Here is a 27,597-nt window from a genome sequence, read left to right as displayed (position 1 = left end):
GAAGAAAGACACAATTAGTCCAACAGGAAACTTACTATATGGCTCTAGAACACACACACACACTCTGACACTCTGGGCTCCTGGATATAGTATCTAGTTTAGAGATGTGCAAGTACCCACTTGTCCCAACTTCAAACCAAATAATCAGAAAATTTGCTATACAAATTTTTTTGAAAATCTTTGGGTTTCAAATTTAAGTTAAAGATTCAAATATGAGGATGAATATTTTTCAATGTGGAAATACAAAAAAATAAAAATGAATAATGTTTCATTTGTAAGGAACATACCGTATCAGGGAAACTCAGCACATTTCCCATCTAGTTACTACATGTAAGTGATGCTCCCAAAAAGAGAAAACAGAAAGAGTGACGAAGTCACATTGGTCTTCCAGTAACTGTTTTGAAGAAGGTGAACTGAATTACTGAGATTTTGAATAAAAGGAAAAATTACTATACAAGCGGAAAACACTGCCTTTTTTTCATATTTATAAAAATTAGTCAACATTTTTAACTTGGTTCTGGCTTGGAATAGATTTGTTATTGGAAATGTGAAAACTTACCTCTAATCATAATAAAGTATATTACAAAGTAATATGAAGCTATCTAAATATATGATGTGTTTTCCTGTGAATATTTTTCCCCTTAAAAGTAATGTACATGTTGTACATGTCAAAGACATGTCTTCATATACAAAATGCAGGCTATTTTTATATAATTTAAAATGACAAGAGTTGGAATTTCATATACAATTAAATTTTCATGAGGTAAAAATAATTAGCATTCCTCGAAAACAATGCAGATCAAACTGCATACAAATTTCAATTTTTATCCTTTAAAAGAACTACAAAGTTATTTTGAAAACTTACCCTGTATTTGTTATCTCCAATCTGTTCAACTTGAAATCGTTTTGCACATTTACACTTAGCTACCTGCCTTGTTACCTGCCAAAAACAATGATGAAATAACCACTTTAATGTTATTGTTACATACTGGAATCCTTAAAACCTTGACACAACTACTAAACAAGGAAATAAATAAAATGGCTGCATGAATTGGGCATGATGTCCCGGCAGAACACTACTATTGCTGTAGGTGGTGGAAAGACAATGAGTACCTCATCTTCGATTTTGTCAGCATCGGTGATAGGCTTATATGCATCTTTATTTGGGTGAAGGGCTGCTACGAATTCATAGTAGTCAATATACCCATCGCCATCTCTGTCAAAGATGTCTGCAACCGCACTCATCTCCAGGCGACTGGTCGGGAACTCTAAAATTTTCAAAACAATAGTAAGCAGCATTATTGAAGTATAATTGACAAAACTGCAAGGTATTTAAAACATACGCTGTAATAATTTGATACATGTATACATTGTGACAGGATTCCTTTCTAGTTAATTAACACATCCATCACCTGACATATTTATCTTTTTTTTGTGAGAACACTTCAGTTCTACTCTCTTAGCAAATTTCAATTATACAATACAGTGTTATCAACTATAGTTACCATGTTTTGCATTAGATCCTCAGACCTTGTTCATCTTATAGCTGAAAGTTTGTACCCTTTTACCAACCTCAACCTCCCCCTATTTCCCCCATCCCCACCCCTGGCAACCACTTTTCTACTCTCTGTTTATGCAAGTTTGACTGTTTATTCAGATTCCACACATAAGTGATAAGATACTCTCAGTATAAGGCATATTACATTCCCAATGAAAGTTGATAAGACCTGCCACTTACAATAAAATATTACAAAAAGATTTATGTCTCTAAAAAAAAAAAGTAAGTAGCATAACTTGTTAATTCTGCCTCAAGACATTCTTAATTGTATGTTTTAATTAATGTGGCTGGTTAAATTATTAGGGTCATCAAATATATGAAAATCCTTTAAAAAAACTGATTTACATCATAAACAAAACCACTATATATGTGACCTAACTTTAATTACTACTAGGGTGAATCTTTTGAAATTGCTGTGTTTCTACATTGAAAATTGTTTAATATTAGCAAATTTCATATGGTTCAATCACCACTTTACTTAAGGAGTATATGATTTTTATTATATATGAATTCATACATATTCATATATGAAATTTACTTTATGAATGAGTTCTAGTAATATCGTCCAGAGAAATCACATCCACATGACTGAACCACCAAACAAGAAAGTGACACACACCTTAAGAATTTTTATAGAGTTCTAATTTCCTACTAATGACAACCTTAAATCAGAGTGTGAATTAGAACAACAAAGAAAGAGACTGACTTACATTTATTGACTTCCCATTTTATGCCGGGCAACACCAACAATCTAAGAATCAAATACTATTAACTTTATTATACTAGTGAGGACACAGATTCAGGGAGTGAAGGAATATATCTATGGTCACACACAGTAAGAGTGCCTGACTCCAAAGCCAAAAATTTCACCAAGGACACTTTTTTTTGAGGGTGGTGACTTCACAGCCAAGTTTAAAGGCAATGCATTATTGGTAAGACAAGATTCCCAGCTCCACAATTTCAAACTAGGATCATTTTCTTGAAAAACGACATCAGTTACAGTCACCTCTTGAGACTTACTTGAGGAAAGAATTCCATCAATAAATTCTTGTCGGGTTATTTTCCCATCCTGATCTTTATCAATTCTCCTGAAGAAGTCCATCACTCGAGATTTCTTGTGATTCATCCATCGCATGTATTTTTTGCGCCAGATATCAAAATCAAAGTTAGCAAATTCCCTCAGCTGAAAAGGGCAAGAAGGTATTTTGGTTGAGCTAATGCTGTGTTCAAATTATATCTTATGCTATATGAATAATGTTATTTTTAATGATCCTCTAGATAATACACATGTCATGCCCACTACAAAGAAAGGTATGATCTTGCAAAGGGGACTCAGAAAGATTTTTGCTGTAAAGTTTATTTCATTACTGTCACTGGTTTTTCTTTACAAATAGAAGAAACAAATAAAACTCCTCAAAAAGTCAAACTGAAAATTTCTGATAATGCCAAAATCACAAAGGTGGTCTACCCCAAAGTAACACCACTAGTAAGTTCTATGCCCACTGGGTAGCAGGCCCAGCTCAACAGCATTTATCCTCCCTCTCTCTGCTATCTGCCACTCTAAGTCCCCTAGATTTCTAAAAATTTCCCAGGTTCAGAATCTGAAACTCTAAATCTGAGATCACAGAATATATATAATTAAAATATCTGATAATAAATGGTTATATTTGCCAGGTAATACCACCAAGCAAACATATGTCAAGCTAGATGTTTTCTTAAGGAGTCAGCTTCTGATTATGTTAAAACATATTAGTTTTTCACTTTACTGAGTTCCTAAATCCAAGCCCCATATATCAGATTTTCTTGTTATCCACAAAAATGTACATACTTGTGGTATTAATTTTAGAAGTAAAATATGCACTCAAATAGAAAGAGTTTGCTTATCTATTATCAGAAAACTTGAAAAATCAACATTTTGGCAATGTGTTATGGTGAATAGGGTGAATAGCGATATGGTACTGAATATATGAGTTTTCTGACCTCCTCTAGTCTGTCCAAGGCGTCATTAAGCTTCCTCCTCCTTTCCAGGGCGAGGAGCCAGACTTGCTGCCATTTGCTCACCAATAAGTTGACCCTGGGATTCTTAGTTTCGATTTGTGTCTGTGATCCAGAAGGATACAAGCTTGACGCTGGGAAGCGTTTTCCTGTTAAAACACAACTTCAGTTAGGATGGCAGTTTCCAGGGTTCTGAAACACAGTAAGGCTTGGCCTTTATTGTTCCTAGCTAAGACTGAATCTACTTAATTACTGGTATTAAAAATAGAAATATGCTTTTTAGATGATGCATAATGCCAAGGTCCAAATCTGTTTTACTTATTAAGGATCACATACTCTTTATGTAAATTAGAGAAATAGATCTTGACAGGGTCGTTTAAATACTGGAAAGCTCTCTCAATAAATTTATGCTTAAAACATTTTCCAGCTTAAAATTCGTGCCATTTCAGTGACAATGAAGTACCTGTGATCCTCCTCTTTGTTAAGGCATGATAAAAGAAATCTCCCAGGCCAGTGAGAGTATCTTAGATCAGTTACAGAAAACCCAGCTGCCCTTCTTAGAGAATAAGGCTGAAAGGAAGGCAGGAGACACTGGGCATTCATGAGAGTCAGAGCAAGATACTTTATAAATTCCAACCAAATATGGAAGTGTGTAGAGGATCCCAGCGTTCATCCAAGCCCGTCTTCCATTGAGACTGTGTTTCCTGTGCATAGTCTTACACCCCAATTTACTGCCTTACTCAAGTTTTCTCCCTCTTTCTGGCTATTTTTCACAAGTTTCTATAACTTGACAGAACAATTATCTCAATGCATTTTCCTCATCTAACTAAATAGTTAAATGAGGCCTAGAAAAATTACTGGCCTAAGGTTACATAGGAAGTTAGCGTCCAAGCCGGAATTTGCCCAGAATTCCTAATTCCCATAGGGCTACATAAAAATATCAACGGCTAATATTTATTGAGCATTTACCTATACGCCGGGAGGTATGCTAAGCACTTCATACACATTAGCTCATTTAATCCTCACCACAGTCTAACGAGGTTATAATTATCCCCTTTTACAGATGACGAAATTGGGTTCAGAGAGTTTAAGCAACTTGTCCAAGGTTATGTTTCCAGTCGGTAAGACAGCCAAGAAGTCTGTCTCCAGGTTTCTTAATCACTTTGTTACCTTGTCTCCTTGTGCAATACAGTAACTACAACAGATCTGAAACCATTTTTTTTATTAAGGCATCGTTCAGAAATATATAAAATGTATGATATAAATTGTGCTTCTTCTAAATCTTCTCCAAGCTAGCTGTTATTGTTTTTAATGACATTTGGTTGGGTCAAGGCAGTCTGAGAAGTAAGTAAATAGAGCCTGAAGTCATATGAACACAGGCAAAATCTATGAGATTACTGGTCACTAATGAACAGTTAGGTCGTGAACTTTCTCCAGGTCATCATCATTTCAGTTATATTCTACTTCAAGGTTATTTATATAATAGAAGCAAAATGAGACAATTCAAAGGAGGTGATGATTTCCATTCCTGTTCAAATTTTTCCAATTTCTTCTAGCTAATCTGAAAGATACCCCTCAAGCAAACAAAGTTACATATCGAGACCTGGATATATCTTTTTCTTTATTTTTAAATAAGTTGCTACAATACTTGAGCCCACGTATTCTTTCAAGAAAAACTTCTATGACAGAGAGCTCACATAGAATCACCAATTGCTCCAAAATTTCAAATGATAACTCAAAAGAACACTAACTTCCTTGCTTAACCATCCTCATTTTAAAGAAATTGGCCACTGCTTACTTCCCGCTCGTCCCTTATCCAAGACGGGAATATGGGACTGTAACGAGGAAGGATCGGCTGCTCTCCTCTTATAGGTCTTGGTAACTTTATCCACATCAGGCTGTTTTCTGGTCATTTCCTCCATGAAGGTCTGAAATGAAAGAAATGATGTCAATTAAATACAAGTATACCAGAGAAAACCACCTTCAGAAATGAACTAAAAACAAAAAGACAAAAGGACTATGTTAGTATTTCGGAACCAACAAACAAAACAAACCATCGCGTTTTATCTCTAGGGGAAAAGAACTCTAAACCATCATAATACAGCACTTACTCATTTCTAAAGAATACACAATGTCATAGCTGGTATGTAACTACAGCATTACAAAAGTAATTTGTTTCAGATTGAAGATCACACATGGGAGCAGCTGTATGAGTGACACAACCTGTCTGTGCACCAACCAGAATCAAGCTTCCAAGGGCTTCCTGAAGAACCTTAAAGCAAGCATTTGTCTGCACAGGAACTCGTTAACTGGGGTGGTCCCTAGGACTTTTCTGTGGCACATTTCACCTACATATTTCAAATATTTAATATTTAATAATTTGAAATATTAAATAAAAGCTATTTAATCAATAACTTTGATATACTGCAACATAAAGCATCCATGTTAAATGTGCTTATATTTTAAATATTCCTGTCAATAAATATACTCTGCCAAGGAGGGTAGAAGTTATTCAGGTTAAAGTTCATGTTTAAAAGCTTTGACTATCTTGCCATTTCTTATCTTGTCTCCTTAGGCTTATCGTTCTTGCTGACCAGGTACCCCCGTATCTGGAATATGAGGCAAAGGGTGAAAAGTAACGGGGAAAGGAGGAGGAGGCAGATAAGACTGAAAAGTGAAGGAAAACATTTCTGGAATATTTGTCACGCTGGAGAACGCTGATCACTTTAATACCTCTGATCACAGAGAACATGGCCTGAGACACTTCAGGGTGATCACAGACATTGATATCTTATACTTCTATTCAAGTTTTATAGTATTGTTAACTGCTGAACCAACGAATCTGACACTTAATGTTTCCCTTCGTAAATGTATATTAAACAAACTAACAAGCAAATAAATAAATCAGAGCTGGCACAACTCCCATCATTTCAGAGTTTACAACAGGTAGTATAAACAGGAGAATTTTTTTGAGCAAGACGACATGTTCTCTTGTAGATATGATGTATCTGAAATACCGATGGTCCTCTCGGCAGATGTTGAGCAGCAGACAGTAAAAAATGCAAACACGGAACAATAAAACAAGGGAGGGTGAGATCACCAAGAAAGAGCAGAATGGAAAGAGTGGAGAGCTGAGGATAAGATGTAAGGAGAGTTGATATTTAGAAAGCAAGAGGTAGGGCAGGAGCCAATCTAAGCCAGTGCCGCATGAGTGTAACTTCACAGAGGCCAAAAGGGAAGGAGTTTTGGGAAGGTCACAGAGGGAGAGGAGAGACCATCCGAATTAAGTAACTGTGAAGAGAGATGTTTCAGGGCAGGGGCAGAATTAGAAATGCAGTTGGAAGGAGTTGAGGAGTGTGTCTGAGTATGTGATGGTAACAAGCACAAAGCAATCTTCTGAGAAGAACAGCAGGGAAAGAAAGAAAATATCCAACAAGACAGGGTTAGGACGACCTTTATCTTACCTGGTGTTCTGCAATGAGGGCTTTCACCTCTTCAATCTCCTGGGGGATGACTTCTTTATCCTTCTCAGTAAGTGTAGTTTCAGCCCACTGCAACCAAGCCAGCAAAGCCTCCAGCAATTCCTGTTTAGCAATGATCCCAGCCAGAGCACTTGCTAGTCTCTGCTGATGCTGCTTCGCCCAGGCCAGCACCTGTGGGAGAAACAGAAATTTCTCTGAATTTCTTCCATCTTAGTGAATAATTTAATTCATGTAAAATACAGAAAATTTAAAAGCAAATTAGGATCATCCTGAGCTAGACCCATAACACTTCTGGACTTTTTAGATCCCGTTAGTGGTACCGAGACCTAGGTTGTATATAGGAGCCCCCTATGATGTCTGTCGCCTTCAGAAGTTTAGAGATGATCATCAATCACCCAGGCTTTCTTTTGCTTTCTAATTTAAGTTCAAATATGCATTTTCTGAAGGATCAAGTATGCTTACTCCATGCAGCACAGAGTAGAAATATAAACAGCTAAGATCTTAAATAAAGAATTAACTCACTTCGTGTATGCAATTCATTCCACAAGCATATACTACTTGGAAATACTATTCGACTGCCTCATTATTCAACAGACACGATGTGGAAGTAGGACAGAAAGTTATACAGTGAACCAAATATTTGCCTTTTCAAGTTTCAGGGACATAGCTGCAAAATTCCTTTAACGTTTTAAAGAAACGTGGGTTGCAGAGACAGGTAATACACACAGGAAGGGTATTTTAAGGAACTCTTTTTCTCTGCAGAGGCCTCATGTTCACACGGCCATAAGTGCATCTTAATTGCTGAGGTTTCCACACTCCCGACTCTCAAAGCCACTGCCGCTCTGAAGATCATCTGAGATGCACTGACCTCCTCAAACCTGGCCCGGATGATTGTGATCCAGTGCTTGATGGTGGTGATGGAGTCAGGGTGGCAGATGGCCAAAACGGCGTCCCCCATGCTGGTGGCTTTATTTAGAGCAGCTCGCTTTTCTTCCAGTTTCTTCATGAACTCCTACAGCAGCAAGAGAGACTTCAATTAGCTGTTGGCACTGGCTGAAAACAAAACTCTGGTGACGTTCACTTGACTGTCAGAGTTAAACAAACAAGAACTTCAATTGGTTTATTCACAGCTGGAAATACTCCACTAATTGGGGAATACAGAAGGAGAGGGAAGAAAAATAGAAAACAAAGTACTTTCTAACATGTATTTCAAAACATAAGTAAAGGATAATCTCTCACGCTTTACAAAATACCTTATACAAAAAACACACTCTCCTAAATTTGGATATACTATAATTATATTAATGGAGAATAGGATTGGGATAGTAATATCGAGATGGAAATAATATTGATTGCAAAACAAAAAATGTTCTAACAATTAAGACAAGGAGGTTAGTACTAAAACATAGTATTAACTGTGCCAAGAATGATAGGAATATACCCTAAAGAGGTGCCAAGGAAGAGAGAGAGCTGAGTGAGGAGCTATAAATGTTTAGGGGTGTGGGATACAGGACCCAAATGTCCAGGCAGGAAGGAGTCAGGGGGAGGCTGGAGGGAGTGGGCCTGACAGTGGGCCAGCCTGTGTGAGAACTGTCCCTTGCAAAGGCCAATAAGGGCCATTCTCTGCCCCAGCAGGATGAATAAGTCTCTACAGGCTTCCAAAGGCTTTCAAGTCAACCTTTTACAAATGTTTCACATACATAACTTTCTACCACCATGTGGTTAAAAAATGAGGACCTTTGCCCTACAAAAGGTGACATGCTCCCAAAATCTCACGCTGAAATGTCAAGCATCCACCGGCACTCCAGTCTATCCGGACCCCCATGCTAAGAGGGATTCCTTAATCACACTGACCCGGGGTGCGAGAGGCTGCGGACACAGCTGATATGCGTGCTACTCCTGCCATGAGACCAGGGTGACCACTGGAAAACAAGGCGTTTACCGTAACGTCCAGTGACCTTTTGTTTTTAACCTCTCTGAAGCTGCTCTGTCACATACCTCAATACCTCCTACTCTGGCATTTTGCTATGTTAAAATAATTTGTCTACATACATATCTACCAGACGTTAAGGTCCACAAGACCAAAGGACTGTGTCTTACTCAATTTTGTGTCTTTGAATTAGTGCTATTTAACCTTTTGTTTGCACTTTTTTACTGCTGTGGAGTCAAGGTTCAATTAATCATATACTCTGCCAACATGACCTACTTTTTAAATATCATGACCTACCTTTAAAAATATTAATTTCCCCAATATAGACTCCCTTAAATGAAAGAAAAAAACTTTGCTGGGAAGAGAAAACCAGAGGTAAGAACAGCTAGCTGTGCTTTTCCAGAAGACAGGTGGTCCAATCACATTCTTCTAATCTCTCCTCTACTTGGATGAGCCAGGGTCCCACCCAGAAGGTTGTGGACTGACTATCGACTCCCCACTGCCTTCTGTGCTCCTCCAATCTCGTTGGAGTACTAATTTGTGGTTTGTGCGCACACGGGAAAGCTTGCCATTTTTAGAAACTGGATTATACTGAGAAGTCTCTAGTCCTGGGGCTAAGAAATTAAATTAGATATTCTGTTTTTCTTCTATTGGTGAATGTGTGAAGGGAAGCAGAGGAAATGAAAAAGAATAAATAAGGTTACTGCAAAATATTATTAGTAAGAAGCCCTTTATAAAATTACATGTAATTTTATGCTATTTAAAAATATTTAAAGATGATTTGTTATAAAACCCACTACTCCTGCTCTGGATACCTGCTTCCTGAAGTTTCTGGGAGTTTCCTGGTCCTGCTGTGAGGGTGGTGATACCACAAGTGTGCTTCTTTCTGTGGCGTGTTAGATATGACCCTGGGCTTCAAGGGGCTACTCTGAGACCCAAAACCAAGTATGTTAGTGGAACTCAATGCTGGCTGATGGTCAGCCCACAGTAATATAATATAAACCAGATTTTCAAAATATTAAACTGAATCAAAAAAGAACAATAAATGTGATGTAATTTTCCTACTCTTACATTCTAGCTTCAACTTTAAATGGTATATGCAGCATTTCACTCCTCTAGATAATGCTATGCAAGCTTGCATCACTTACTAACGACAAGGCAATATTTCACTGCTATAGATTAGGCAACCCATCATTGAGAGAACATGGTAATTAAAATAAGAAGTCTCCATAGATGATGTAATCCAAGCTACACTGGAATTAATGATGTATTTCCAACTTGACCTTGAAAGACGAGGTTATTCAGTGGTGTTAAACAGATCTTTTAAAGTTAATAAGAAATACCACATTGAGTGTTAGCCACTGCAAATTCCTGAATTTTAGAGTCAAAGTTTTAAAACATCTGTTAAGAACTATCTGGATAACTCTCTTAAACGGTTTTGCCAGTTCTATGCATTGTCACAGGAAAGATCTTGACCTGAAAACTCAATTGCCAGATTTTTACTTGGTTCATTATTCAATAGTATATCTACTTTTTAAATTCATGTTTTAAATTTATAATTTATACAATGGGTTGCTTCTCAAAAGAATTTAGGTGGCTCTTGAGTAAAAACAGAATTGGCAGAGGCTTAAAAATAAAATTTGAAGACCATTTATTAAATTACTTGTCTTGGTTACAAAGGTCAAAATTACTAATTTACAATTTGAATGGTATAATTTTATAAATGCCAAACTGCTCATGAAAGAAGTTGAAATGCACATAGAAGTGCAACATTTAAAACTGAACAATTTTGGTCAGAAGCCAAATAACACCCTAGAAAAATCAACAAGCTTTCTAGAGATAGGAAACAGAGGGACTAATTTTAGACTAACCACCTTCTAGGTAACACAAAAACATAAAAACGTAACTACACATATGTGTGTGTAGGTGCACGGGACACACCTATGTAAGCAAGGAGGTTACAGGTAAATTCTCCAATGTACCATATCTTTAATTACTTCTCAGGAAGGAAAATATTCGTGCAGTTGATATTTGCCATCATGAGTCTATTTTCTCTACTTTGTTTGATTTTCTCAGTTAGTTTTACTTAGCATTTATATAACTCACTTTATGCTGATCAATGAGAGTCCGAAGAGCATCTTCATCGTCTGGGAGAACGCCATGGAAACGAAGGGTTTGCTCCGCCTCAGCCAGCCACTCCAAGAGGGCATGAACCACCGAGTGAAATTCCTCTGCCTAACAGTTCACACACACACACACACAAGATTCCCAAATATGCTTGTTAGTATAGCAGATTCTTCCTCTCAATGAAAAAATGGGCCTTAAATTCATATTAATTATACACACTATTCCCACTAAAAAGATAAAGATATATGCTGCTGCATTTTACAAATATAAGAAAACATCTACTACATCAAAAAGGCCCATATGAAGAACAATTCACCATTTTAACAATCCGATTTTAGATGTTATACATTATACATTCAAGCTGAAAAATTACTCAAGCAGTATTTTTTATGTGACAATTAGAAAACCTCCCTCTGTGAGTAATTTAAATTCTTGGGAGAGGAACTGGCAGGTGGGGGGACCAAGGCAATGATGCTATAAGAATTTCCTTCTCCATCACTATCTTGGTTAAGGAATGAGGAGCTTCACAACTCTTCACAAGAGCCTTCTTGAGGCTTCAAAACCTTCCTCACTATTTCCAGCTATAATTTACATGACTGTACCTGACGCAGAGCTGCTTCTAATCGTGTTTGCTTTGATACAGAAAGTGCGCACACGGTCTCCCAGCGAGTGCTTAATTCCTGCATCTGGACCTTGACCCAGGAAGCGTCGTCTCGGCTGCCCTCTATGAGCTCTCGGGCTGAGCGCTTCAGGGCCTGCACGCTGCTGGTCCTCTTCCCCAATTCTTTTTGGAAGGCCTAAGAAAGCCATATTTTTATAAAAATTAATTTTTAATTACAAAACCAAAACAGTAAAATATACTGTTTGAAATATATATGTGTACATACATCATGTACAGATCCCTAAGACCTACAGTTTAATGACTCATATTTTTCACAGAATCTTCAGAAGATAGGACATGACATACTGCTCCGCTTACAGCACTGTTAAGAACAAACACAGTCTTGTATAAACTTGTTCAATCTTGTAACTTTCTCCTGAGCAAATAACTGCATTTTTTAAATGACATGTTGGATTTAAAGAATGGTAGCCACTCTTCTTTATTTCAATTTCACAAAAAAATGCATCAAATTCCTTTTGTTTCTGTGATTCTTTAATATGGTGTCCCAATTCCTCTCAAATCATTAGTGTGAGTGCCAAGTGTGTACTGGCTACTACACTATTCTTAATTAGTAAATATATCTAACAGACTAACAAATAACTAAGCAGTCCTAGGGTACTTCATGGGGTCTTAGAGATAACGGCAGGGAATCCCATAGGGAGTTGGCATGTAGTCTTTTTTGCCTATAACTTGCCTTCATCTTTCACAGCATCCTGAGTACTAACCTGTAACGTCAAATTTTAGTGGCTTAAATGCTTATCTATTACCTTAGAGGAAAAACTTTTTTTTCTCTCGTCTAATTTTGATAAAACTTTGACTTGATGTGCCAGGAGTTAAAATGGCTTCTTTTGGCCACAGCCTTAACGTAACAAATGACCCCAGGGTACTTCATTTCTGATCCAACAGTCTCTATATGCAACTAGATCTTTCAAATAACCAACCTTATGTATAGAATAAAATTAACTTATTTTTCTAAAAAATCATCACAAACGAATATTACCAAGCACATTTTATAATTTTGGCTGTATCCATGAGTTTCTATTCTGATAATCAGATCATTCATAAAAGTGAGCCCATTGCAAACAATGCAAACATAGTGTGATGAATCCTTTGCTGATTTCACTCTAATAGTGTTAAATGAGATGTGCCTGCAGACAGACAGATACCTACACACACACACACACACACACACACACACACACATATGCATGGAAGGTACAGTGTCTAAATATTCCTATTTGTGATAAGACTGGTACAATAGTTCTGAGTAGACTTTCCAATGTACTCTGTATACTTAAACTTCTTTTTGGGCCTTCCAATTGTATTACTAATGCTAAATGATTAATTCATTCTTGATGACCTTTAATATATAAAAAACCTGGCAAGTACCTAGGGGAGTAAATATTTAGACAATGAGCTTATAAAAATGGCATTTATGTAAAAAGCAACATTACACTATTCATTACACGTTGAATGAATGCCAGGGAATGGAAAAGTCTATATTAATCATGCACAAAATATTTGTTTCAATATAGGCAAAGCAACATAATTTTTAAAATTTTTAAATTTTTGTAGGCCTGATCAACGTTCTTCATTTATTCTTTTATTTTCTGTTAATATTCAAATGTAACAAATTCTCTTTTATGGATATAATGAGATAACAGAACCAGGAAAGGAGAAATAAATATGCAAAAGGACCAACTATTTAAAAAAGGATAGGTAAGATCAAAATAGCATCACCAGGGAAGTATAAAGAGAACACTGTAAAATGAAATAAATTTTCTGAACTCAAAACCTAGAAAGCGGAAATGCAACCTGAATTCAAGTACAGTGCTGTAAGGTATCTGTACATAAAGTCAACTCTGATACAGCCATTCTACATTAGTACTGTGCCTCATGTTGTTTTCAGGGTTCTTTAAGCTGTAATATGGCATTTGATCATAATTTAGGACCTGACACTCAGTATCAGCTGGACGTCTCAAATATTACCTTTGATTTGCACAATAGTTTAACAAATCTATCAGGAGATTGCAAGGAAACCAGTTTTCTTGAAGTAATACTCAAATCCCTCCTAGTGTATGCTGTTGTCTCATGAACTTCTATAGTTCAAGGGGCAAAGTTAAAACAGTTTTTAAAAAAAGAGAAGTAGCAGATCATGACCCCCATAGATCATATCACACATCTATACACTTATACACTGACCTGGTTTCAGGTCACCGAATGAATGATTTTAAATTATACTACATAGTTATTTAAATGAATAACAAAAGACAGTAAAACATTCTTGAAACATGTTTTAAAGCACCAGAGAATGAAATCACTTTCCAAGTTCTAAAGGTTTCAGATCTGGAAATTTAAAACAAAACTATTGCTACTAAAGTAATTTTCCTGCATCACTTTTAAAGCTGGCTTCCTGATTCTGCTCAAATGTACACATATTTCAATATTAAAGAATGTTATGTAGTATGATACACAGTCTCTAGATTTTAAAAGGCTAAAATAAGTGGTTATAGACCCCTCTACCCTCAGAATAATCAAATGAGATAAAATAAAATGTCCCAGATAATAATACCTTGTGATTATCGATCAGATTCATCACTAAATCAATGTCTCCATGGACTGGCTGGTCTTCTGCCAGCTGGGGTTCAACTCTATACAACCAATCAATGAGGGCTTGCAGGGCATCTGTGAATTGTCCAGAAAATAACAGGGCTTCTTCCAATTTGTTTTGTCTGGGGAAAAAGGTGGAAAAATCGATCTGAGCAACAAAAAAGCCACCCTAAATGCAAACATCTAAAATTCATTTATGAAGGTTGAGCAGCACTCAAGAGGAAAAACAATATATTGGTATTCACTGCTCTTTCTTTGCTTTCCTTAGAAAATAACAAAACTTTTCTCAAATTTTCTCTTTTATTCCTTAAAAGGCATTGGTTCCAGGAAAATTCCCTCATCATCACCTTTGGAAATCGGTGACCCTTTGGTTTCTTCACAAAAATATGCCTTTTTAATAAAAAAAAATTTTTTTAATTTGTTTTAAATTACTATCCAGTAAACTTGACTTTTTTGGGTATATAGTTCCATGAATTCTAACACATGGATAGATTCATGTAACCATCATCATAATCGAGACACATAACAGTTCCATCGTCCCCAAAATCTCCCTCATGTTGTCTCTTTACAGTCATAGCCTGTCCCCATCTCTAACACCGGGCATTCACGGATCTGTTTGCCATCACTGATTTTTTTGTCTTTTCAATAATGTCAGATAAATGAAATCATTTATAAACTAACACTAAAAAAAACTTACTGTGAAGTTCCCCAGAATTGAATATAATATTCTATTTAACCTTGATACTGACAAAAGTAACGGACTAAGGATCAATGGAAAATTTGAAAACATTTCTAAGATATTTGAACTCTTCTACTGCTACTGTACTTTCTTAAACACTTAAAAATTTTCAAGTACGTTTTGGGCCTTTCTAGTTGAAGTGTAATGAGAAAGAGAGAGATTGGAAAGGGGCGGACGGAAGTTGGAAGGGAATGCCAGGGTCAGATCACTGGGACCTTTGCATGCCACATAAAGAGTCTATATTTTAGTCCCCACCCAATAGTGGTCCCTAAATGGTATGAATCAGGGAATGACAGGTAGTTGTCATTATGTATGTAGAATCTGGATTACAGAGACAACAGGAGACCTGCGACACCAGTCAGAAGGCAGTTGCTGTGGTCAGGTGTGAGATGACAAAGGGCTAGAGAATGATATCACTTTTGAATGAATTGAGTAGTTAAAAATAAATAATAATGAACAGCAAAGCCTTTTCAGTCAGGTACTGCGTAAGTGGGGTACTAAGGACCAGCAGAAGTTCCCCAGGCAAAGGAGGTGTTTAAAGTTCCTAAAATGTCCCCGCAAATCACCCCTACTGTCTAGTTGAAAGAAGTCCACCACGTAACCAAACTGCCTTAAAGACCACTTTACCTTTCCACCGATTTTCCACAGATGGTGTCCCACTTGTCTCTGAGCTCACTCAGCATGTCATCCAGTTTCAGGTTGTCGTCAGCCAGGGAGGTTTTCTCCTTCAGAGAACGTCCAGTCCTGTTGGTGGTGTCGTAGACAGCATGCTTGGCTCCCAGCGATTTCTGGAACTCCTATATATTTAACAAGAAAACAATGTTCATTTCTACTTGAGACTAATAAACAAATAGGTAAGAGCCATTAAAAGAGGCATCCCTAATAAATGAAGTCTAAACACAGGAAGACATCAGCAAGTCAGAGAGCGCAGTGCTGTACTCGACACAGGAACACACCAGAGTGGAAGAGAATCTTTCCATTTTCAACGTGAAGGATTTATTTTTCTCAGGGGTCTCTGAGCATAGCTACCGTTATCAAGAAAGTAATTTCAAAGCAAAACAAATCCTGAATCTTTTGTAGCTATAAACCACAAACAGTATACCAGTTATGATAAAATGGAACTGCTAAAAAACTACTGAAAAACCCAAGAGTTTGGAGAGGAAAATGTAGTCAACACTTTGAGTAACTATGGGTCCAGCGTGGTCACAGAGTGACTCAATAATGTATAAATTTACTACAGTTTTTTTTTTTTTTGGTCAAACATTTATTGTCACACATTTTGGACATTCACAATAATGTTACATGTAATTTTATCTGAGCCAGGACGAGGGACAAATAAGAACATCATCTCTAGATTCCTATGTTTGGACCCACTGCTCATTCTATTCACACCACTTGGGAAGCCCACACCCCTCCTCTCCACCTCTATGATGCCCCACCAAAGTCCCAAAGGACCTACAGATTATTTTTCCAGTACCAAATAGCTATATTGCTAACATGACAACTATACTTTGCTACTTTACATTGTTAATCCTCATGTTTGTGTATGTATGTGCGTATGTGTGGGAGGGGAGAATTATATTCTTTCTACACAACTCAATTATAAGCTCTTCTAGAGCAGGGATATTGCCTTTGTAGGCCTCTCATTATCATTTTATATGTTGTGCGTGTTTATAAGTATGTAATAGAAACAATGAGACAACTACTATTGAATACATAATCTCAGGGACAAGAAGAAAGAAAGGCCAACTTAACGGGCCACTTACAAGGTCATAAAATATCATGGAAACACTAATAAAGTGATTTTCGATTCTGGTAGCACATTAGAATCACCCCAGATAAGAAAATGCTATGCAAATGCATACTTTTCCAAAACAACCTCAGTCACAGTTACCTAATAAGTTTTTATTGCCTTTAAAAGCTAGATACTTCAAGTGTCTTAATATGACTAAGATATTTATTTTGTCTTGTAATAGGAGGCAACTACCTCTGGGAAATTTTTAGCAATAAACACTACTACAATATCACACTATTTCTGCAGTTTGTTTTCTGCAACTTTTATTTTTTCATGTTATTCTAAGCAGAATGCTAGTTTTAGAATCATGGTATTGACAGATTTCCCTCACACAGCAGACACATCATAAATGTTATAGTTGAATACAGCATAGATGAAAACTTTTTAAGGACAAAAAGTACCCAAATGATAAATAGAAAAGACTTCTTTTAAAATTGGCTTAATGTATCTTGTATCTTTATCTCAGAGAAATGGTGTCTTTGGCAATAGGTCACACTAGGAAAAACAGAGAATCTAACAAGGTTCTTCTTATATTCTTATTTCTGGGATTCTCTAACTTAAATATGCAATGTATTTTCATAAGACCACATGACAGAACATCTATGTCCATTTTTTTTTTTGAGAAGGAGGCTCTCATGTTCCCATCAGAGGGGAAGGCAGGAAGGTCCTGCCCACTGTGACTGCGCTGCCAGTACTGGATGCGGCAGCTCACGAGCAGAGGGAGCCGGCAGACCAAGCCGTTCATAAGCCCTCATCTAGCCAAAGGACAAGTGCTCAGTATGTTTCCTTCCATCCTCCCAGGATCATGAAAGGTTAGTTAGAACCACCAATGGAAGCAACCAACCTGTATGAAGATGATGGCTAGAATTTTCTGATGATGACAACCTGCATCCCCCAATTTTCTCCAGCCTTTTAAAAATTATCATGTTTCAAGCAACGATTTATGTGTCAATGCCTAAAATTGTAAAACTGTTCGCAGGAACCACTCTCCTTTTACCCACATCCTCACCCTGAGGGCTGATAATCACTTTACAAACAGAATGACAGAAAGACCCAAATTCTAAAGAGTTGAGGAGGACGGGGGGGGGGGGTGGTCTTTGAATGCCATGTAGCTGGAATATAAAAAGAATATAAAGTACAACGTTTCTACATCTTATAGAATACACAAGAAAGCCAGTAACTATGTGTCTTTGAGAGTAAGGATGGAATTTCATATACCCACAATAAAATACCATTCAGGCAGAGGCAACCAATTTTTCCCACTGCACTGTTTAAAAGAACCTATATGGCAAAATCTGTATTACTTTTTACTATAGAATTATCTTTTATATGGCATTTGCTTATGAAAGAAATTACAAGACAAGACAGCTGTGAAAAATTGAAATGCCAATGTTCAAAGCCCTACAAATCCTTCATATGTTTTAGATTATAGAAGACTTCCAGTTTTAATTTTGTGCGTTTTCTTTTAACAGTTAACCCTGGAATCACAAAGGAACGTCACTGGAGAGTAAAGATACTACTGCCATTTGACTAATGTGAAGGGCGATTGGTTTTAAATTTAATGTCAGTCCACATTAGACAGCCTTTCTTCTCTAGTGATGAATAAACACACAATCAAGTAAGAATTTAAAAGTGAGCTTGAGATACAGAATGACACAATATGCTTTTCTTAATTGCATACCCACCTTATGCTGTGCAAGTTGTGTTTTTATCTTGTCTGGATCATTGGCGATTTCCAGTTCAGAATCCAAAGATTTTTCTGACTCTTGTAGCCACTCCATAAGTTTACTCCAAGCTTCATGGAACTGTAAAAGAAATTCACATCTTCGTCCAGAAAATTTTCTGGTATACTCACTATATTTGAAACCGAGTATATTTTTAAAACAGAAATTGATATTAATGGAAATGTGGAAAATTATTAATTCAGAATTTCCCATGAAAAGAAAAAAGTAATGGTTTCCTCAGTAGATTACAAAATGCCTTGTTAACGCTTGGCTTTTGTGGTCATGCCCCATGGTCACTTTGTTATAACTCTTCAAACACATAAACTTTAACAAAAATAAAAATGAGCCCAGAAACAGGTAGGGAGCACCAGCAAGAACTTCCCTCCCTTTCCTTTTGCTTAATAATTAACATTAATTCTCAGAATTTTATTTGCCCACTGCTGTCTCTTCACAGATCTCAGTTTCCTTCCAAGGTGTTTAATTCCTAAGTTAAGAACAAGGAACAAAAAGGGAGAGAGGGAATGATAAAGTTCACAAATTGGTTTTAAAAAGTAATGAGAACAAAAAAGAGGCCATTACATTCCTATTTAATGCAACCATAGTTCAATATTTTTACTGCTGCTATCGAAATCCTCAAATTAAGGCCTGTGCCTCACATATTGGTTTTACATGTAAGAGCACCCACAACGCTTGAGTTCTAACAAAATATAACTCTCTTTGGCATCTACGACCTTGAGATGTTCTGGTGCTAGTAGATTTGATTTTAGCCACAGTCTCTTTTCTGTTTTTCATGGAGAACTAGTAGGTACTATTTTTGGATACTAAATTGTTAAATTGGTTATAAATTATTTCTCATAATAAACTTAAGGGAAAGGATACATAACAAAAACTTAAGTAATCAAAATAAAATCTGTTTCATATCAAAGCACATTAATAATGAAATAACGAAAAGATATCTAATAACAAGCACAATAAGAGCATGGAGTCACAAAGCTGCAAGGGCCCACTAGAGATCATCTCATTGTGAACCACCTCTCCCTACACATTTCCCCCACAACTCTAATCAATTTAAACATGCAAACATGGAGGCCAGAACAGACACATAAACTGCCAAAGTCAGAGAACTAGAATGAACATCTGAGCCAAAAACTGAGATATTAGAATGAAAAGAAAAAAAGAAACAGCTAGCCACTGTGCTAGGTGGTTTACTACAAATAACATAGGCTGTAACAGTTGGAGAGTAAATTTAAGATATAAACACACAGGGTCTAAGGCTGGTCCTGCTTTCAAAACTATTTTTAAGCCATACAAACAGAAGAAAGGCTATACTTTTGCACCGAAAACAGTAGGAAATCCTTATAAAGTTAATTAAACAAATTGAGGAATAAAATTGATTAAATGGAGAAAGGAGGAAGAGGGTGGGCAACCGGCTACTGGCACCCAAGACACTTCTATAAATTAGATGTTCATAACTCGAACACGCCTAGACCACAGATGACACTGCTACATATGTGGAGAGACAAACGTCAGGCTCAGCAGTAACACTGCCTTAAAAAACTTTACGGACCAATTCTATTTCAGAGACTCACTTATAACATTGAACATATCATATTTCCTACTCAAAAAGAGATATATGACATGTAATCCTATAACAACGCAATTTGTCATTTCTGAAGCCTTTAGAAAATTTATGCTAACAGCTTTAAACACTGGAACACTTGCCTCCCATGACATCTTTTGCATCACCCAACTGAGCCTAGCTCTCCAAAACAATGGAGTCCAAAATCAATGATAGAAAAATGCAACTGAATGGGGCAAAAAGAGTCATTATAAAATTCAGCCTCAATATTACACTAAGTTTCTAGGAAAAATTAAAGATCTATGCCGAGCAAGGTGGTGCATCCCTCTCCTCCCTGGAGTAAAGAGACACATAATTTCACTTCTTCTCTGTGTTTAGTCTAGAATGGAATATTAATAGCAAGGGAAGGGAGTAAGGAAAGTTCCTGTGACATTCGTGACAGTCTCTAGATTAAAAAAAAAAAAAAAAAAACAAAGCAGCCCCAAAAGATTTAAAGAATTAACGTAAAAGTGGAACAGAGCTGTGTCAAACTATTAGAGAAGACACGAGGGCTTGCCAACAAGTTGTAGAAATTCAGAGAGGTGAGAAGTACCAACCAAGCCAGACACAGAACCTGCCCTTTCAGAAAGCTGTCTGGCTCTCCGCTCCGACAGTTTATGAAGGAAGTTTGGCTTAGGAACTAAACAAAAGGTAGCAATATATAAAGCATGAGATTTCACTGAGTATGAGAGTGGAGGTTGAAAGGACAAAGAAGAAACAAACAAATCCAGTAACAAAAATTTTGAGCCTCTTTTTGGGCCTTAATGATAACAGTCTGTCTACAAAGTCAAGCTATAATCAGTCTTTTCAAGATGAGTCCCCGGGGCCTGAAGTCGCCGCCAGGTCAAAAAGTGATGTCACCATTCAAACTCAGGCCACGGCCCTTCTGGGAAACAAACACCATGGCTTCATGCCAAGATTGTTACACCTAGTACAGTGTGCAAAGTACTTTAATAACGTAACATATCGTTCAACAGCTACAACTCACTTCTTGCCACGTTCAGAGAATTTTTATAAAGGTTTACCTGCTTGGCCCTCTTCCTCGCCTCATCCAAAGATCGTCCTCGTTCCACTAGCCGCTGAACCACTTTTTCCCACCGACTCTGTACACTGATCAGGAGATTCTTAATTAGGACAACATCTTGTTTCTGACTAAAATATTTCAGGTGGGTTCCAGTTTTGTCCAGCTCTATTATCTGCTCACGGTGAGAATTTACTTCATTGGCAAAGACCTTTCCCAAAAAAAAAAAAGGGTATAATTAGAAACAAATGAAAAACTGACGTATCTTAAAGATGCTACTGGGGTCATAAGCTGAAACTGTTTCAAAGGACAGAGGAAAGTTTGCAAACTAGCAAATTCATGCTTTTGACGTTAAAACAGTCTGTTGTTTAAAAAGATCTGAAACGAGAATGCTATCCATCTGCATTACAACATACCTTGTGTTCATCGATTTGAAACAAGACTGTGTCCAAGATAAGACTTGGCCGAGAAGCAACATTTAGGGTCTGTTCAGCCTGGGTAAGCCAGTTGATGAAGTCTTGGAGAGAATTGTGGAACTCCATTGCCAAGTTGAGGGCCTCTTCCAGTTTCGTCTGCGAAGACAGATTATTTAGTATTTGATGATATTTAAGGAGTTTTTTTTGTTCCCCAGTTTAACTACTCTCTGACAGATTTCCTTCCCATCCACTCTTTATTTATGCATAGCCTATGTTACCTAAACAGTTTATGAATGTAATGGGCCTTTGCTAAAATACTGGCAAACCAAACCCCTTTACATATAGTGAGAAGCATATCACTGCAGCTAAAAATGTTTTAATATACACTAAAATTGTGGTTTTGGGACAATAATCACAGAATACAATTACTAAGCAAAATCTGTAAAAAGAAAACTTGACATTCAGACAATTAATTTGGGGGGTCAATACACTGTGAAATATACATTACACTCTGTCAGTGAGGGCATACAATCTAGTGTTCCTAGCTTATGATTTCTCTTATAGCATGAAACAGTAATATTTTTAATCCTGTCTCATGGACTTTTGTTATATAAGTGCTTATTATATATACAATCATCTCACTCCCTAGGTCTCCCTCCCTGCTACATACAGCCCTTTGCTTAACAAGTGTGATCAGAATAGAATTATTTAACAAACCAGAATTTGAGCGGCTCACAAATTAAAAAATACACCTATTAACACTTGATCTATGATATATCTTTACCTATGTTTGAATAGAGTCCTTGAACTCTGTTCTCCGGTGTTAAGACGGAATACTATTTTCAAATGACCCCATGAAACCTCCAAATGTATACCAAGAAAATTTAAATGTGGATTATTAAAAGTTCCACTGATAATTCTACTCAGAGATAAGGTAAAACCTACGAGATAAACCATCCGAAACCTTCATTCCATTATATTAACGGAGGCACATACTTTCCTTTCGTGGAGTTTGGCTTCCACTGATTCCCATTTTTCTTTCAAGTTGTTTATGTCTTGGTCGATATTTGCCTCTGCAGATTTGGGGCATCTTGCAAGCATCTGCTGGCCCTTCTGCATCAGGCTCTTATATGTTTCTTCTTTAACATCAAAGGCAGCACAGATTTCCTAAATTGAAATATCCCCCCCAAGTTATAACATTTTTAAGAGAACAAAATCTAAGAGTTCTTCCAGGTCATCAATCCCAAGCCCCTTACCACATATTCAGGACACATTCAAACGCCTCACTGCATTGAAGTGACACCATACCCTGTCTACCGAGAAATCTCAGAAACGGTGCTACCATTATCGACCCATTCCAGCAGGCTAAGGGTGTGAGCAATGTTTTAAATGTTCTCAAGAAAGGTTTTACTATACAGTAACCAATCAGCTTGACCTTGGGCAAGTCATTTAACCTCCCTGAACCTTAATTTCCTCCTCTGTAAAATGGGTTCTCTAAGCCTCTCCTCAGACTATGATATAATGACTGTAGTATTTTTTGGTATAATTTAATTCTGTGCTCAGAAGACATACAGTGGCTAGCAAGCAAAGACCCAGCAGAGTAAGCTATTTAATTTGATTATTCAGACTTTGGAATCACAAAAGCCAAATCTGTGGGTACTATGAATATTATTCTCATTTACATCATTTTTAAAGCTTCCAACTGGAATGCAGTTTTCTTCTATAGAGAATATAAAAAAATATTGCTTAAACAAATTCACAATTTAAGATTAATGAAACAACAGTTATAGTCATGTAAAAAATTAAGACCAGTTCTATTCCATTGATTCAATTATAATGTGGGTCAAATCACAGCTCCCACTGAAAAATTATATATTCTATGTCTAATATTTTCAACTTTATAATTTTTAAAATTGAGATATAATTCATAAAATTCGCAATTTTAAAGTGTACAATTCAGTGTTTTTCATTATATTCACATCCAGGATTTGCAACCATCAATACTAATTTCAGAACATTTCATCACCTCAAGACTTTGTAATTTCTTAAGCCTTAAAAAAAAAAAAAAAACCCTTTCTAAACATATTTACAATGTCATCTACTAAAAGCTTTCAATCCCAAAGCAAAACTTTCAAATGTAGCTAAATCTCAGGAAACTGTAATATTCTAGGTTTTCTAGTTTCCTTCATTTCTAACACAACCAAATCAAAAGAACATTACTAAAACAATATTACAAATTTCAATAACTCTTTAGAATTCCCTAAATCATGGAATTTCTATACTCTGGTAAATTACATCAGGATATACAGCAAATTCATTTTAAACACCCCACCCAGGCCAAATAAGCTGATAACGTAATATTTTTCTAAAATTAAAATATTTTAAAGATAAGCTCTTTGATTTCCAACTTTTTACTTAAATTCTTCTAAATTAACATTTAAAAAATATGTTATTAGAGAATAATCCCAAGCATGTATGTTCAAGAATTCATTCAACTTATACTTAATGGACACTGTAATAGCTATGCAGGTACTTTCAGGAAAGTAATGAAGTCTCTGGAAGTCAGCCAGGTTTCATGGAAAAGGAAGACAAGCACTCCCAAGCTATTATTTAATTACTTTTTCAGTGAAACAAATGGCTCTCTTGTGGCACCAAAAAAAACAACAGTAACAACAACAACAAAACCACACATGAAATAATTTTTTTAAATGATGAATATATATTAAAGGTTTCTAGAAAATTTTATACTGGATCAACAGGATTTATTTTAACTGCTCATGGCAATTGTGAAATGAATAAGATGTTACCTCTGTTGTACTTCTTCACAACACCTAAAAGACGGTTACTTCCTCACCAAATTACCAAACGCAAAATTATTTCCAAATAAGTGCGGCTTTAATATGATCTTACAACAACATTAAACATCTACTAAAGAGTACAGACTTTAATGCACAATGGACCATTTATTTTGCCAAATCCCTAAGAACCTCTATTTTTATTTCCTAAGATACTAATTATCAGCATTTAAAGATCAAAAAAAATTTTCTGATGCAAATTCACAAGTGTAAAAATTAGAGGAATACCTTTCAAAATTTGAAACAGATTGTTTTCTCTTAGAACTTTTAGAGCTGAATTATAGTGGGAAATGAATAGGAAATGTCAACAAATCACAGATAGTCTATTTGTCAGTCCCTATTTCTAAGAAAGAAAGCCAGAGTCTCAAGTTTCATTATTTTTTCTTCCTTAGCCTTAAGAGTTGACAGTGCCACAGAGTCTGGGTGGACCGGCCGGCAGGCATGATGCTCCAGACTGGACAATTAAACAGAAGCCTCCTCCTGTCCACACCTGTGTAGGTGTGCAGTTGAAGATACAGCCCTAGCACCATTAAGACAAATAAACAGGTAACTCCATTTTACTAGAACAAGAATATATTTTCCAGCCTTCCATGTAACTGAGTGGGAATATCACACTTACAGCAATAATTTTTAAGTGAATTCTCATTACTTCAGGGATTTTTCTCTGCACTCAAGGCACAACAGTTTATAATTTACACAATGTTACATTACTATCCATACAGGTTTATCACTTTATGGGGGAAGGTTTGCTTCTAAAAGATGTCTAGACATCTAAAACCACTTTTCATATACTGTCATACTAACCTTTGAAATAAAGAATAGGTTCCGGCTTGGAAAATTTAATCAATAAATGGTGTTTCTAGCATGTATCCCTAGAGATTTCTGCTGTAAAACTGTATATCCTTTAAACCTTCTCCCACGGTTTATTTATCATCAGGGCCCACAGCAAATGGTCAGTTTCTTAATCTGAGGCTACAGCTGTCGGAAATAATATACTTACCATGTGGGCATTAAGCTGCTCCCTGGCTGTTTCTGGTAAACCTCCCAGGGGTCTGGATGCTAAGAGATGACGCTCCGTGTCAGTCAGCCACTGCTGCAAATCCTCAATTTCTCCATGGAATCCTTTGGCCTGCAGTCATAGAGAAGTTTTAAGTTTGGCCCACAGACACTGCCACTTTAAAGCAGAAGACGAGGTTTAAACAACCCCAGCCTCCTAAGCCTCTCTATGCATTCTCAAGAACGGCCAGGTGCCAAGCAGATTTCCCTTGTCTTTCTTCATCAGGAAAGCGCTAGCAGATACGACTATTACACTAAGAACTGGAGAGCTGCCTTCTCACCAGCTCTGCTCTTTATCCCACTTGTTTTTACCCATCTCCTTGAGGTATAAAAATTAAACAGGGGTCTGTAAACCAATGAAAGAATTCCATGCTATCCTGGTCTTGAAGGCTATAGAAAGTTTCAGAATTTATTCTCTTATTCACCTGGCGCAAGGCACCATCCAGCTGCTGCTTCCTTTGTTCTGTTTTTTCCAAAACATTTTGCCAGCGTTGATTTAAAGCCTCGAGCTTGTTCTGAAGATTGCTTGCTTCTTCTCCTGCACTGGATTCAATTAGATCATTTCCTGCTTTGTTAACGGCTTCCACTGTGGACTGATGGGCTAATACATCATTTTGGAGCACCTGAAAATATTAAGATAACACTGTTAGCTTGTTTGTAACATGTTAACATCGCTTTTAATGCAATTGTTTTATTTCCTGGTTATGAAACATTCTGAAACGAAAACATATACATAGCATTGTAACACTAACGAAGTTTTAAAATGATGGAGTTATTTTCCCTTAACTTTGCAGCTTTCCTGGATCACCACCAGTCTACCAACACCCCCTGAAATGATTATGTGAGAACACTGGTAGTTCTTCCCATTGGAACAGCTTTGCATCTGACGATATTAAGTATCTACAGATGATAACTAAAAGGCTCTAAAAGCATTCAATCAATTCAAGCTTATTTTAATTGAACTTAATCTTCATGTCTTAAGGAAACCTAAAAGATATTTATTTCTATATATTCATTTTCAAATATAAAATTATTACATTTCTAGGATATACAGTGCCATGTTTTACAACTAGCACTCGAAAAGGGAAAAAATTTATCATAGAATATTCTTTTATCTTCTCTTGTTGGAAGGGTGTTAGAATTAACTGCTAAGTTGACAGGACTCTCGGGAGGCCTCAACACCAAAGGGAAAGAGATTTCACCGTATATCAGAGATCCTCAAGCCCAGCGTTCAAAGTTTAGCTGTTCTTTTACTAGAAAATACACATATGGAATGCTTACTACACATCACAGTAAATAATGCCTTCCTCTTCTCCTACACAGTGGAAATGACGTAACAGATTAACAAGACTCGCATGCACTGACACGGGGCAAGAGCGGTACGTGCAGAAAGCAACCACAAGGCTAAAAAAATCAATTTCTCATACTGAAAAGAATTACACTTTAAAGAACAAATACAGCTTAGTAATAGTTTCCTTTCAAGACTGGTCACGTTTTTAGAAACCAGGAGAAAGCTCCTCTGATGTTAGTAAGAGTCCATGATAATCCTTCTCTACACTCACTGACTCGGGGTTGGCAATGGGAAAGAACAGGAACATCATCTCTCACCCCGTGTAAAACATCCCACATCTGGAGGGAAATCCAGACCAGGGTGGTGGGTGCAGGTGGGGGGTCTTCAGTGAAGAGCACTAACCATCTGTCATCCCTGTTTCTCTGACTGTACTGCCTCATTTTCTGAGGCATCTGGTGAGGGAGTGTTTTTCAAAGGCTATAAAATCAACTGAGTAAGGAATGATCTTTACAAAAAGCATGGACTTTGATATGTTAACAGTGGGACTCACATGCAAAAGGTAAGAGTTAAATATTCTCATGGTCAAAATATAAAAGATAATTCTATAAAATTCATTCTTTTAAACGGTCCGAGTCCCGCAATAGAAGCCCCAGCCTGGGAGCTGGAGAAGCAGGCAGGAGAGGGCTGGAAACATTCCCTCCCTTCCTTCAGCAGCTGTG

At 36.8% G+C, this 27,597-nt stretch overlaps 1 protein-coding gene across 17 annotated transcripts in view; it reads right to left on the bottom strand.

Annotated features, from left to right (window-relative positions):
* DST (dystonin) overlaps window positions 1-27,597 on the bottom strand; it is a 441,352-nt gene that overhangs the window by 10,782 nt on the left and 402,973 nt on the right. For all 17 annotated transcript variants that reach the window (XM_058554118.1, XM_058554104.1, XM_058554107.1 and 14 more), the window contains 17 exons: window positions 26,013-26,210; window positions 25,532-25,660; window positions 22,673-22,843; window positions 21,677-21,832; window positions 21,265-21,471; window positions 18,583-18,702; window positions 15,730-15,899; window positions 14,326-14,485; window positions 11,695-11,889; window positions 11,072-11,200; window positions 7,904-8,047; window positions 7,018-7,206; window positions 5,352-5,481; window positions 3,539-3,702; window positions 2,579-2,741; window positions 1,114-1,268; window positions 866-940 (listed from right to left, as the gene is read on the bottom strand). In XM_058554118.1, coding sequence (XP_058410101.1) covers window positions 866-940; window positions 1,114-1,268; window positions 2,579-2,741; window positions 3,539-3,702; window positions 5,352-5,481; window positions 7,018-7,206; window positions 7,904-8,047; window positions 11,072-11,200; window positions 11,695-11,889; window positions 14,326-14,485; window positions 15,730-15,899; window positions 18,583-18,702; window positions 21,265-21,471; window positions 21,677-21,832; window positions 22,673-22,843; window positions 25,532-25,660; window positions 26,013-26,210 — 2,655 coding nt within the window. The remainder of the gene's footprint in view (window positions 1-865; window positions 941-1,113; window positions 1,269-2,578; window positions 2,742-3,538; window positions 3,703-5,351; window positions 5,482-7,017; window positions 7,207-7,903; window positions 8,048-11,071; window positions 11,201-11,694; window positions 11,890-14,325; window positions 14,486-15,729; window positions 15,900-18,582; window positions 18,703-21,264; window positions 21,472-21,676; window positions 21,833-22,672; window positions 22,844-25,531; window positions 25,661-26,012; window positions 26,211-27,597) is intronic.

This window comes from Diceros bicornis, chromosome 14, assembly GCF_020826845.1.
Source record: "Diceros bicornis minor isolate mBicDic1 chromosome 14, mDicBic1.mat.cur, whole genome shotgun sequence".
Taxonomy (NCBI): domain Eukaryota; kingdom Metazoa; phylum Chordata; class Mammalia; order Perissodactyla; family Rhinocerotidae; genus Diceros; species Diceros bicornis.
This window is presented reverse-complemented; position numbering and strand designations above follow the sequence as displayed.